This window comes from Bemisia tabaci, chromosome 7, assembly GCF_918797505.1.
Source record: "Bemisia tabaci chromosome 7, PGI_BMITA_v3".
In the NCBI taxonomy this organism is placed as follows: Eukaryota; Metazoa; Arthropoda; class Insecta; order Hemiptera; family Aleyrodidae; genus Bemisia; species Bemisia tabaci.
In genome coordinates, this window is record NC_092799.1 from 46,707,574 (window position 1) to 46,721,366 (window position 13,793).

The following is a 13,793-nucleotide window of genomic DNA, read 5'->3' on the forward strand; positions in this document are numbered from 1 at the left end:
TAAAAAGGGAGAAAGGGGGAGACAACATTAGAATTGGTCAAATATAAAGAAGAAGAAAGATTCCTAACAGAAAATACCATCATGATTACGGCGTGGAGAGGAGTCGAGAACGAAGCAATTAATGCCAGTAAGACGTATACGAACGGTCATGATAATATGAATAAAGCTCCCCCCCCCCCCCCCCCGAAAAACCATTTGCGGGTTTGTAAAAGATGTGAAAAAATAATCCAGAAATAGCTTGACAAATCACCGCAAACCGCGCTTCAATATCTACATCCGGTACCTTGTAGCAGCCGAAGTTCGACTATAAAATACCTGCAAATATGAGTAAAAATCGGGGACTTTGCCCCCCCATATCTCAAAAACGGTGCGTATACTCAATCTGAAATTTTATTATGTGTAAAGGGTCACCCTATAGATGAAAAAAAACCTCACACCGACCCCAATTTCGAGGGCCCAAAAACGGGCGAATTTGTGCATGGCTCTTTTAAGAAAAGAAAAAGATTGAGTGTCAACACAGCCGAAGTTAGGAGAGACGTAATGAGGCCTCGTTCGTCAACTTTTTCCCCGAATCTGTGAGCGACACCCTCATTGGCAATTGGCAGCACAGAGTATTGCGACATTGCGAGTTCAAGTCTCGCGCCTGTGCGCCTTCAATTTCGCAGACGCAACACGGACATCCATCAAGTACGAATAGTTGTATCTCTGCGCCGGATCCTTTTTCTTGCTCTATTTCAATGTTATTTTGGTTCTGTTTGTATTATTTAGTGGTGCTTCAAGGGCTAAGTGATACATTTAGCCGAAAATAGGAGAGACGTAATCGGGCTTCGTTTTTTAAAGTTTCCTCCGAATCTGAGTGACTCCTCATGGGTAGCATAGACCGGAGCATTTCGAGTTCTCGCTTCGCGCCATCGCTCCTTCAATTTTCGCAGATGCAACACGGACACGGACATCAATCAAGCAAGAGTATGTGTACAGCACCCGTTCCGTGCACAAACGAGGGCTCTCAAACTGGCACTGATTCTTCATTTTCTCAGCCATTCCTGCACTCAATTCGTTGAGAATCTCAAGCTCTAATCTAAGATGTGTTCCAAACTCATCGGTTACCTGCAAAGATCGTCGGACCGACGGTATTGGTAGGTAAACATTGGTATTTTGGCGAGAGTTGTGTCAGTGAGTTTTTTTTCTTTCTTTCTTTCTTTCACTCTTCTCTACAAGAACACCCCTAGAAATCCCAAGACGGATCAAATTGACCCGACTATCTCCGTAGGGGAGTCACATAAGACGGATGAGAGGGGAAGGTGAGAAATCGTCAGTATGTTACCAAAAGGGTAAAATTTAAAAAAAAAAAAAAAAAAAAAAAAAAGCAAATCTTATCTAAAAGCATAGAAATAACAAAGGTAATAAAGATAGTACTTCAAAAACTATTAAAATCAATGTTCTTTAATATGGGTCAATTTGATTCGACTCGCGACTTCGCGTATGAAAAAAGTCGCGGGCTTCTGATGGATACTTAGTTGATCCTCTACCCCTGATATCGGGCGTTTCATCAGGATTTTTCAAACAATTTTCATGGCAAATCATTTGCCAGGCATAAGAAAGGTTAAAAAAAAAAAAAAAAAAAAAAGAAAAAAAAAAAAAAGAGCATTACCTACGAGATAACATTTTATATATTTTAATGGTTTGGTACCTAAACGTTGAGTTAATTCGTAGTATATATAGATGAGAATATACTCATAGATTTTTAGAGCAAATTAATTTGCACGGTTCTTACAAAATACTCAATTTACAATCTTAATAAATATCATTAAATACATTTTTAAATTACTATAAAAAATATTTTCAGGAAGTACATAGATTCAATACAGCAAAGTTAGACAATTGACTCCATTCTTAGATTAAGTTGACTGACCACCGTTGCGAAGTATTTTCAATAAAATTTTATTTAATTTGCATAATCTAATCAAATTAATGCATAAACCATCTACACTGAAAATGCAACTTTACGAGAGCTACAATTGCGAGGAAGTGATTTTCCGTTTCGAAAAATGCGCAAATTGAAAGTATCATAATCATCTCACTCATTACTCTAATTTTCACGAACAAACGCACACATTTACTTAAATAAAAATTATTAGTCTTACGTACTACCTACTCTAAGTTTAAACAGTAACACATCTATTTGAACACACATTAAAATTACAATCAGTCTTTCGGTTTAGTTACATGCTCTGAGAAAATCAGGTTAAAAATATTTTCTTCCTGCACGGAAGGAAACTTTCAATCTAGTTTGAAAACAATGACGGTTTATAGACAGGAAGGGCGACTAAATGGAATCATAGACCCTCGGCTTGGTCAATCTGGAGGCTGGTGTTCGATCCTGCGAAGCAGTTGTTCGCTTTGTATGAACAGAGTGCCATCATCTCCGCTGCTACGTTCCGGACGTACCCTATGCTGGGTCTGGCTGTTGCTTCGGGGGTCATGCAACACTCAACGAGGCTTTGGAACTGTCAACAAAACTCAAAATTATTTCCAGTTGATGCAGAATATCGACACATACCTAGCTCACAGCGCAACATGCGTAAATCAACCTCAACATTCAAAAATCCCCAATAATGTTTCACGTTCCTCCAAAAAACTAATAAAAATGTTTCTTCTCAATTCTGAGTTTTTCCCCCTTTTTTTTCTTTCAAGAATAAGTGAAGAAAACTTAAAGAAAATGTCAACAGAAACATCTTGTGAATGAAAAACTTGACCCAGGGCCAATGTATGTCAAATTAAAATAAATAAAATGAATTCAACATTTTTTAAAAAATGTTCCGCGTACTCACTTGCACTCGATGGTTTTCTCTATGGGACGCGTTTCGGCTATGGTACCATGCAGCGAACTGCCGATAATGGTCGCTGCCGGATTAAGATGGAATTACAGCTCCGAAACGCGCCGCATAGAAAAAGCCGATGTCCAAGTGGAGTACGCGGAATTTTTTTTTTAAATTTTCGATTCATTTTATCAACGGCTAGTTAGTTTTAAAAGCGCGAAATTGGTATTCCTCCGCATAAAACCCACCAGTTGTGATGCTATGATCATATAGAGGGGCTGAAATCAAACCGTAACCATCTCTAACTATCTCTCATATGTATGTAAGCTCTCTCCAGAGAGTAAGGGTTTCCTCCAATTAACCCAGCAACTGGACTCCTTTCCCCTCCCCCAATCCTGGTTTTTTTTGGTAAAAATATTGTTATTCTCTCACTCACTCTGTATATAATTGAGAATCGATTGGGAACTGAAACTGTATATGTGGGGGAACCATTTGCCTGTCGGACCTGAATTTTAGCAATTACACTCCCAACACGGAAAGTACATCCCCAGCATAGATGGAACGGGCTGAGGTCCGTAAAGGGTTGTTGTCAGGTCGACAGATCAGGCTTCCCTTGATCTATACATCATTTTGTCTCGATAGCCGTGCATACGCTCCGATCACTATTTTTAGCGTTTTCTGGAATTCTCATCGTCGCATTTCGTTCCTAATAGAATTTGATCCTCAATTTTAGGCTTCGTTGATCAGGTGCCGTAACCTCAATCAATCTGCCTCATACCTATAGGTAAAAGGGACTCCCTTACGGTGAGGTGCCCTTTAAGTAGCTTTTGTGCAACCGGGAAGCAGCAGATCACTCTAGGGAGCTGAGTATGAGTTACAGTACAATTACATGGATGGAAAATAGTGCTAAACGGTAATAAGTTTATAGTGCGCTGGAATAAAAAATTTACACGATATGGCAGCTTCGGAATAAACTGATAAGGCTCAAATAACGGGGCCCTGGCGATTGTAGCTCGGTGACAGTGTGGCACATGAAGTGATGAAGTTCGAAATGTGTCGAGGTCAAGTTCTGTTTCCAGGAGCAATGACTGTCGGCATCTTATAACCACGGGTACGTATACCCATACTGATGTACGTGAGACAGTATGACCGTAATGAGTGAATCAAGTTCAGCTGAAACACGCTAAGTCTGATCGAATCCGAACCGTAAAAAAGGTTTGAAGTTTCATTTCTCCATAAAACTCAATATTAACGACAAATTTTAACGTCCATTCGAATGATCAACATATTTTCTCCATGCTTAGAATTTTGAACTGGTGCTAATTTATGACTAATTGCATTTAAAACTACTCCTAACTCGCATTTTTTTTCCGAGGTGTGACTTGACTCGGTGAATTTTTGTTGAATTCGGTCCAAATAAAAACTAACAAGCTATAATAAAATGCATTCAATGCTTATCATTAGAACCATTATAGCCAGCAACTAGTGGCGATTTTACAAGTTGGCAACACTGTTTTTTCTCGATTTGAATCCACTAAAAATATCGACTTTAGCTGCCTCACGGAGCATCGATTGTTGTACGTGCATTTAAATGAAGGGAAAACAGTGTTGCCATAACTTTCAAGAATCGTTCTTGCTGTCAACTGATCACTAGCCAGGGTAAGAAAGAGCCTCCCTAAAAAAGGGCCTCTTTTGGCCCCTTTTCGGGAACCCGGGGATTTCGTTCGTTTGTGGCTTAAATGAAACCTTATGATGAGGTAAGCCTCCAGTAAAAATTTTAGCTTGAGTATACGTCTAGTTTCCGAGATACAGCGTTGCAAAGTTGGCATATTTGAGCTTTAAAATTCTCATATTCTCAGGTATCTTATTTTCTCAGAACGATTCAATTGGATGTTTTATGATATTTTGTGACATTTTATCAAATGTTAGTATTATTATCGAATGCATATTTCAATTGAAACATTAATACTACTAATTCTGTTAAAACAACGTTGCAAAGTTGACATAAAAACCTATAAAAAATGTTCGTTTTATCAAGTTTCTTGACTTAAAAACGAACTTAAAGACGGCTAAAAGATATGCTTTTGGGGTTTAGATGCAATTTTATGATAGACTAAGGCTTTTGTTAAAATTTAACTCAAAATGCAAGTATAGTTTTAATGATACAGGGTTGCAAAGTTTATATATTTGAGCTTTAAAAATGTCTATATTTTTGAGTTCTGTGTTTAAGAAGCTACTTTTGTAGAATTTAATCACGATTTGAAGCAGGAAATCAACCATTTATGTCATCTGTAGATGAATGTTTGTATTTGAAGAAGAATTCTTTGACCGGTGGTGATACAGCGTTGCCATGCTTAAAACTTTGAACTCTGTATGGATTATGCTTTTTTCTTGTTGAACATGACTTCAATGGGTATCTTAACTCGTATCAAGGCAAAATATCAAGGGCTGATGTCAGTCCCAGGTAACGATTGGTTTTGGAAAAAATACTGCTGCCAAGTTTATTCATAATTCTTTTCAAACAAAAAATAATAAAATGATTTTAAAATAAAGATGCTTCTAATTTAATTTTTTTACTTTTTTTATTTTGTTTAATTTTTTTTGGTAATTTGTTTAGACTTTTGTGATTTTTTTATATTTATTTATGAATATCCGTGAAAATATTTTTTTCGATTGATACGTGAGTATAGTCTTGCCCTCAAATATATAGCAAGTACCTCAACATGTTGCCGATTTTTTACTTTTACCAAGTATCTCAATTATTTTGAGGCATCTAGATCAAAGATTTGTTTTCAACATGCTCTATACATATATGAGCTTGTTATGATTGGCACTGCCAAGACACTGCACCGTTGCGTATTGAGAAAATGCAACTTTTTTCCTGATATATTTCACTGGGAGATGGATGTATTTTTTATCAGAATGGAGGGGTCAGCGAATGCTACCAAGAATTTACATCCAGTGCCGAGATCATAATGTGAATGCTTAAATCCATTTTGAAATACTAGTATGAAACATGACAATAGCCTGGTCCTATTCTCTTCGGAATGCTGTCACTGTGACACAGAGGTCTTAATACTATGAGGACAACCCTCAACAAAAATGGAACTTTAACAACTTATTAATGAAAAAATAGTTAGTAGCTATGCCGAAATAATAATTTTTGACAAATCCATGCAACAATATTTTAATAATTTTAAGTATTTTATTCTTTTAATTTCTTTTTCTATAGATTTATTTATTTAATTTTTTTTTTTTAATTTTCTCATCATTTGTAATTCTTAAGTCGAAGATATTCTATTCTTTAAGGAACAATGAATGTATTGTCTGTATCAAGATTTATTTGTACTCAAAAAACTAGAGCGTTTCCATAGTTTATGTTCATTTTTGCATTCTGCCTAAAAAAAAGTAAAATTGACAACCAAGGCAAGGTAGAATTTTTTAGATTTTGAAAGCAACACTGATGCTGAGCCATTCATTGTATGCCATAAATTCACTTGGATTACGTTTTAAAATCAGACAATTATTGGAAGTATCCTTATTTTAAACTTATTTTATAATGGAATGTTAATAGAAACTTAAATAAAATTGGCAACAGTGCCATTTTAATTCCAATTTTCACCTAGGATTGACAAAAGTCCTCCACATTTCTTTGTTTCACAATATCACTTTTCAACATTGTTCAATCTTGTCTTCAATAAAATAACACAAAATAGACATTTTCCCAGATACAAGTTGAAAACTTTGCAACACTGTATTATCGTATCCTTTTATAAATTAAACTATGCATCTACGAGTATCACTAATTGTTGATTCTATGCCCCAAAATACAGTTCGATCTTCAGTAATAGCGGTTTGTGAATGAGAAACTTTAAAAAATGAGCTTTTTAAAGCTGAAAAATGTAAACTTAGCAACGTTGTACTGCCAAAACAAGGCTTACGCATGAGTCAAAATTCTTACTGGAGACTTTTCATATTATAATTTATCGTGTGCACCTCGTGTAAGTATTGTAAAGTCATTTTTGAAGTTGGTTTTTGGAAGAAAATCCATAAAAATATGAGAATTTTAAAGCTCAAATATGCCAACTTTGCAACGCTGTATCTCGGAAACAAGACATATACTCAAGCTAAAATTTTTACTGGAGGCTTGCCTCATCATAAGGTTTCATTTAAGCCACATACGAATGAAATCCCCGGGTTCCCGAAAAGGGGCCATTTTTAGGGAGGCTCTTTAGCACCGCGTAGTTCACATTCTCCCATCAAAATGTCAATGAGGACAAAGTGAGCAGACTAAAGTCTACATTCAACTCGCACAGTAAAAAATTACATTTTTATCTGTGTTCGAAAATTGAAATTCCGCTTGCCGATTAACCATGGTCTACCTGCGTCAAATTTGACGTAACATTAGTGTCAGTGTATTTTACATTCAAAAATTTTTGTTCTGTTCACTGATTTTTTTTTACCAATCTCCGAATGTGTGTTTGAATCGACCTAACCACTCACTTTCAAGGCAAGAATATGGATTTTTCTCTAATCCTAGCTTAGACTTTTAAATCATTCAGGAAAAAAGTTAGAAAGTAATAAAATCATATGATTGAGAAAGCTTGGAAAAAATCTCCTAAAGTGTTGCAAAAGAAAATGGAGAATCATTTTCTTACCATAGCTGTCATGACCAACAGGACTGAGCGAATAGGAAGTTGTATGTCATGAAATGGCTTACTTTTCGACACTGCGTTAAACTCTCCAGGTTTTCCTGAAAGTTTCCGGACTCCTCAAACGTGTTAAAGTATGTTTTTCATCATAATAATTGTCTTAGACAACTGGACTGGACGTATAGGGAGTTGTCCCGTCATGAAATGGTTTAATTTTCTACTTTGCGTTAAAGTCTCCAGACTTATTTCCTGTGTGTTACCGGACTCGTAAAATGCGTCAGACAAGACCATGGCTGTCATAGCCAACTGTACGAAACAAAGGGAGTTTTCACGTCATGAAACTTCTCAAAAACAGGTTTACTTCTCTATGCTTCGTTTGAGTCTCCGACATTCCTCGCGTGGTTCCCGACTCATAAAATCAAATTTTGGAAAGTTCCTGCATATTCTGGTGGAGGCTGTAATTTTGACAATTTAAAGAACATAGGCCAGTCACGCTGGCCGCAGAATTGTGTTTTGATGGCTTAAGCTTATAGATTAGCAAAAAATAACGAGATCTGTTCAAAAGTCAAGTGTCATAGCGTCTAATATTAACGAAGATCGCTCACCAAAAAACACAGTGTATGACGTCATCCACCGCGGTAGAGCGTATACCATGGTTTCTTCCACCTTGGTTTCATCAAGCAGCGATATACACACACTTACACTGGTTTAATCTTCAATCTCGGCATAGAACGTGAATGGAAACAAGGTGGAAAAAACCATGATATGCGCAACCACGATGGATGACGTCATACGCCGTGTTTTTCGATACTTGATATCTCCGTCAATATTCGACGTATAGAAAGGTGCTTGAACGGGTCTCATTATTTTTTGCTAGTTTGTAAGCTTACCATCAAAACACGATTCTGTGACTAGCGCAACTGGCTTATTCTGAATTTCTGGATGAGTGTGCTTACAGGAGTTATTTTGCGGTCCAAAAATTTGTCAAAAACCAATTTAATTATGTAAGTTGATCCTGATTTATCTATACGAACAAAATTTTTCTATATAGACTGATTGACTGAAAGCTTTAAACGGTAATTCCTCTCTTGGAAGTTGATTTCAGATTACACGTTAAAAATGTCTTGCAACAAAAAATGTCTGCAAAAATGTCTTTGAACACGTTAAAAATGTCTTGCGTGGCATTTTCATGGGGAAAGAGGGGAATGTAACTTAAGGTGATTTAATTGGTACCCTGTTTATTGTTTAGTTATCCATATTAAAATTTTGGTGTGTATGAATACTTGTCACAAACCTGATCTGAGTAGCAATCAGATGGTATAGGGGCGAAGTCACAGTTACCAATTTTTCGACACAGGGCATACAGGTTGGTCTTCTGGCCAGCGAAGGGTGATTGCAACGATGCCATCTGCAAAGATTCGTTGACATGCAGGTAATTATTTTAAATAACTTTTGAGACAACTGTTTCATAATCCCCAAAACTTTTTTGCATTTTTGGCAAGGTTCCTCAGGAATGCGTGTAAAATATGCATATTTTTGTTATTTTTGGTGATGTTAAAAGAGATCACCAGGAAAATGAGGCTTTATCGAGACTTTGAAAGTTTTTATCAGACAGTTTTAAGTTAATATCAGGTCCAATTGAATCAGCGAGAATGAAAACACACCAACTCTAGGTAAAATTCGGAAATGCTCAATTTTCACCAGTGACAGTCAATTTTCATAAAGTTATAGCGCATCTGTTCCAGCTTGAACCTTTAGAGTGTCCTTAAGGACTTGTTCTTAGGCACCAAAAATATTTTTCTTAGACTAACTTCTTCACGTACTGTGCAATTTTAAGTGTGTCTTGATAATTTTCATTTTTTCGAATTGGTGTGTATTCGTTCTCATTGATTCAATGGAGAATTTGCACGCAATTTTTTTATTGCTTCATCTGAAAGTGCCTAATGAGCTGAGTTCGCAATATTTTTCATAATTTTTTTCTGACATGGGAAATTGGAGAAAAATTGATTTAAAAGAGAGAAAATGCGCCGCCTTGTGACGTCATCTGGCGGCATTTCCCATTTAAACGCATGTATTTCAGCAGAATCGGTTATTTTGTCATATCTCCTCTAATAATCGCTCAATTTATGAATCAAGGGTATCTTCGTGTTCAGTTCACTCAGAGGATTCCACTTAAACAGGAAATTCATCAAATTTCAGACCCTTGCAAATTCTCCATTGTGAACATAGATGACTTGGATATCAGTAAAAGAGGCGTCAATCCTAAAAGTGTGTTAATATGCTACCTAATATTTAAATAGGAAAATAATGATATATTGAGGAAATAATGCAAGATATCTGTCACAAATGATGTTTTCTACAGATTGTCTCTGTATAACCTTTGTTGGAGTGATGGAAAACCTTTTTCTTGACTTCCTGTATATACGAAACTCGTAAATAAAATGAGAGGGAGACTGGAAAATTAAAAAATTATTATTTAAAACTCATTTCTCACCTCGTACAAAAGGCAGCCTAAAGACCAGACGTCACTCTTAAAATCGTAACCTTTTCCGCGTATCCTCTCTGGGCTCATGTAGTATGGAGTCCCGATGATTGTTTGAGCCGCCAAAGTTTTTGGGCTGAAATATCGACCCATTCCGAGGTCTCCCACTTTAATGTTTCCGTCACCCATGATGAAAATGTTGGCTGGTTTTATATCTGCGGTAAAATACAAAAATAGAAAGTGAAGTGCGGAAATACATTATTCTGTAGCACAAAATAAAGTAAGGGGCGGGCGTTCATATGTAAAATACGTAACGCTCTTGGTGGGAGAGGCCGAGGGGAGCGTTACGCTACTTTGTTTTAACGTGTTGAAGGATAAGGACATACGCCATAAAAGTGTTACGAGAGGTTAGGAGGGAAGGGCCGAAAATCTGAAAAGCATTACGTATTTTATGAACGGTCTCTGAGAAACACGTGGAAATGTCATAGCAATATGGCTAAAACACAGCGAACGCACAGTCAAATTGAGGAATTTTGAAACATTCGCCTAAACTTTTACAAATACTCTACCTGAGAATTTGCCTGAGCGTAGATGTTCGCTTTTACATGTGACCCGTCCAAGGTTAAAGGAACTGTGACATTTAGAAATATTATTTTAGGAAAGTAAATTTTTCACAAAGGGGTACGTGCAAAACGGGCCATTTGGGGCTCGGGGCGGACACACATCCCTAAGAATGAGTCTCCAGCGATCATACTCATTTTGGTGGAGATACAAGACGTAAATAAATTCCATTAAAATGCAAAAAATTTGAGCCTTAAAAATGGCGGATTATAACTTCAAACTTACTTCTAGTAGAACTCCTTTGTTTTTAATTGAAATCGTCGAACCGTTATGGTTCTGGTTTGGTTTAAAATTTTTGAGATATTTTGTGTATAAATGTTCGTAAAATATTTCTCTTATATATCTCCTGGAGTTTCACTTATTTACTCCTTGCTCATGCAATTCATCTCTAGCTAGGGAGTGTGTATTGCTGTCAACTGCGTAAAAATATCCTTCAAGATTACGTGTATGCAACCCCACGACAGTGGTGTCTTAATAGTTGTCGCTCAAAATCTATGTGATCCTTGAAGGCGCACTCTCAACCAGGTTCTTTAAGTTCTGAAAGATGTTCAGTACAGGCAAGCGTACATCAAATAGATACCTTGACGGTTTATTTATGGTGCAACTAGAGACGAACTCCGGCTTTCAAACATTTTTGAACCTACTTTGTTTTTTATAGAGGCGAGCGTAACGATCATATTGCTTGAGATTTTTACAGATATTCTTTAAAATATAGAGAAACTTATAGGGGAGGGGGGTATTTTGGAATTATTGTGAGAGTTTTAACCTCCGGTTATTCACAAGGTTCTGAGAGCACATTTGAGGGGCTTGGGGGACAAGGCGCATAAGTGCAGTTTTTGCTATTTCGAGGAATACGCGTTTGAAGTTTCGAAATTACATGGATCCTCTATGGCGGAAAGACCGTTCAAACCGACTATTTGATGCATAAAAATTGGAATTTGGGAGCAAATTTTTCACAGAATGTACATTAAGTTTATTTTTACTTTAAATCATGAATATCTCAATTTTTTTCAAAAACTGCACTTATACGCCTTGTCTCCCAAGCCCCTCATTTCGAATTCAAAAACTAATGAAACAAGACGTGATATCAAGAAGTAATAGAACCGCGGCTAATTCGGTCCATTTTGAACAATCATTAACAGTTTCAAACTTTGAAATTCCGACGTACCTCTGTGCATGATCCTTCGAGCGTGCATGAAGTATATGCCATTGCATATCTGAATGAAGTATTTCCAGATTGTCGGCTCCGGAATCAAATGCCGCTTGGAGATGTAATTCTTGATGACTCGAGACAAATCGCCGGCATCAGCCAGCTCCAAAACAATATTCAGTTCTCCAGGAGTGATGAAAGAGGAGTAATATCGAACGATGTTCGGGTGATCCAGCGACTGAAACACGTTTTTTGAAAATCTTTGTGAAATCTAAATGTATCTGCTTTCCGCGAATGAACTCGTAAAATAATGTTCAACTCTAGCATCTTACATGGGAGCTTTACCTATAGACGCAGGTATCATTTTTCAGCGGAAAAATTTCGATATTTTGAAATCAAGTTGTGAAACAGGTGGCACATATGTTTCTCTAAAATGAGCTAGAGACAGTTCTTCCTTTTTGCAAAATGTGATTCGATTCTGGTGGAAAACGTTCAATCCACGCTCACGATTCAGAGACTAAACAACCTGAATCAAAAAAAGGATCCAACAAAAAGACTGATAAAGAATAGGAAAAGCACTGTATTTTTTAGGCACATCTGTTCCCCTCTACCCCTGCTAGTTTTTTACTACGATCGAGAGATTAATTTAATACAATGTCAATTTATTGACATGAAATTGCAATATTTTTACATCAGTGAATGCCGAATTAAACCATCATATAATCAGACTTAACATAGACAATATGCAATGCAAATGAAGATTGCGTCTTAATTCAACTGTAAATACTGCCGTGCTGAGGAAGAACGCCGTATGAACATTCGAAAGTTGTCAAATTTCCTTCAATAAAACGTTTATTTTTGAGGAAAGCTATAGATGTTTTCCCTTGAGATTTTAAAGAGCTTTAGGTGAAATTGCGAACAAGATTACCTGAAAAGTGGGAGGGATTATATTCATAAGTGTACCGGGAAATTCGTGTTTTCAAGGATTCAAGTGTTTTCAATCGAAGGAAATTTGGCAACGCCTGAGGGTTCATACGACGTTTTTCCTTAGCACGGCAGAATACATTTCAATCAGAGGAGCCCCTTCAATTAGCGGAAAGGCAACAAGCGATACTATTTTATAACAGCATTGATTTCTCCGTATAATTGCAATTTTTTGCAACCCGAGCGCCTTGCGAAGGAAACATACCTTCAAAAGGTTGATCTCTTTGATGCATTCCACACGAGCTTCCGGATCTTTCATGTCGTAGATGTAAACCTTCTTCAAAGCCACCAATTTCCCGGTCGTCTGGCAGGTCGCTTTGAAAACCACACTAAAGTTGCCTTTCCCGATAGGTTTGTCCACCTTAAAGTTACCCGTCGAGTTCCCCTTTTGTTGATCCTGTTGCCCCTGCTGATCTTGAGAAACGTGCGTCGCCGTGGAAATTTCAACCTCACCGGCTTGAGACATCGCAAAAATTCACTAAATTTATTATTCGTTTACAATCGGTGAGCTTTACGTTTTATCACTGAATTTTTTGTTTAATCACTTTGCTATGGAATACATTATTATTACGCACTGAATATTCTTATATTATTTTGTTTTATCTATCAGATTTTTTATCACTAATCTATATTATAATCGTTTTCTACACTTTACTCATTAGTTTTTCACGTCAAGTCCGTCGCTTCTCCAATTTAGGTTCAGGTTAATTACTTATATTCTTTCCGTCCGTATGTTACACTGTGTTCAATTTAAAAAAGGTTTCTTTCAGTTATATCCTGCCTAGTAATATCACAATTTCATTTTATTTATTTTTTTAAAAAAATTTTTACAAATTCTGTCTTTTGTTTTCACTGATAAGAGCGGATCTAAGCTAAACTGATTACTGGTTTTGAGACGGAGAGGTGAGGGCGAGTAGTATCAAGGTGCGGTGCGCGCAGACTGATTTGATCGCGGTTTATGAAGGAAACCTCGCCAAACCTGAAAAATATTAGGCAGAGTGCTTGTGTTATCTGAGCGTGTCTGGTCATTTCTCTATTATTCGGGAGTTTTTATCGTTATCGAAACGGCTGATTGTGAGATCTTA

At 36.8% G+C, this 13,793-nt stretch overlaps 2 protein-coding genes across 3 annotated transcripts in view; one reads left to right on the top strand and one right to left on the bottom strand.

Annotated features, from left to right (window-relative positions):
- Window positions 1-1,652: 1,652 nt before the first annotated feature.
- On the bottom strand, window positions 1,653-13,311 carry LOC109035828 (serine/threonine-protein kinase Nek7). The gene is made up of 5 exons (XM_019049622.2): window positions 12,914-13,311; window positions 11,743-11,962; window positions 9,966-10,168; window positions 8,766-8,879; window positions 1,653-2,507 (listed from the first exon to the last, which is right to left on the bottom strand). The coding sequence occupies exons 1-5, from the start codon at window positions 13,172-13,174 to the stop codon at window positions 2,337-2,339; spliced, it is 969 nt and encodes a 322-aa protein (XP_018905167.2). The 5' UTR covers window positions 13,175-13,311; the 3' UTR covers window positions 1,653-2,336.
- The window catches only part of LOC109035829 (ionotropic receptor 75a), a 29,327-nt gene continuing 18,213 nt past the window's right edge, over window positions 2,680-13,793 (top strand). The window contains exon 1 of one of the 2 annotated variants that reach the window (XM_072302519.1): window positions 2,680-4,034. The gene's annotated coding sequence lies outside the window, so the exon portion shown is untranslated. Of the gene's footprint in view, window positions 4,035-8,764; window positions 8,904-13,793 lie in introns of those variants that run through there. The other variant, XM_072302518.1, reaches the window with a different exon arrangement.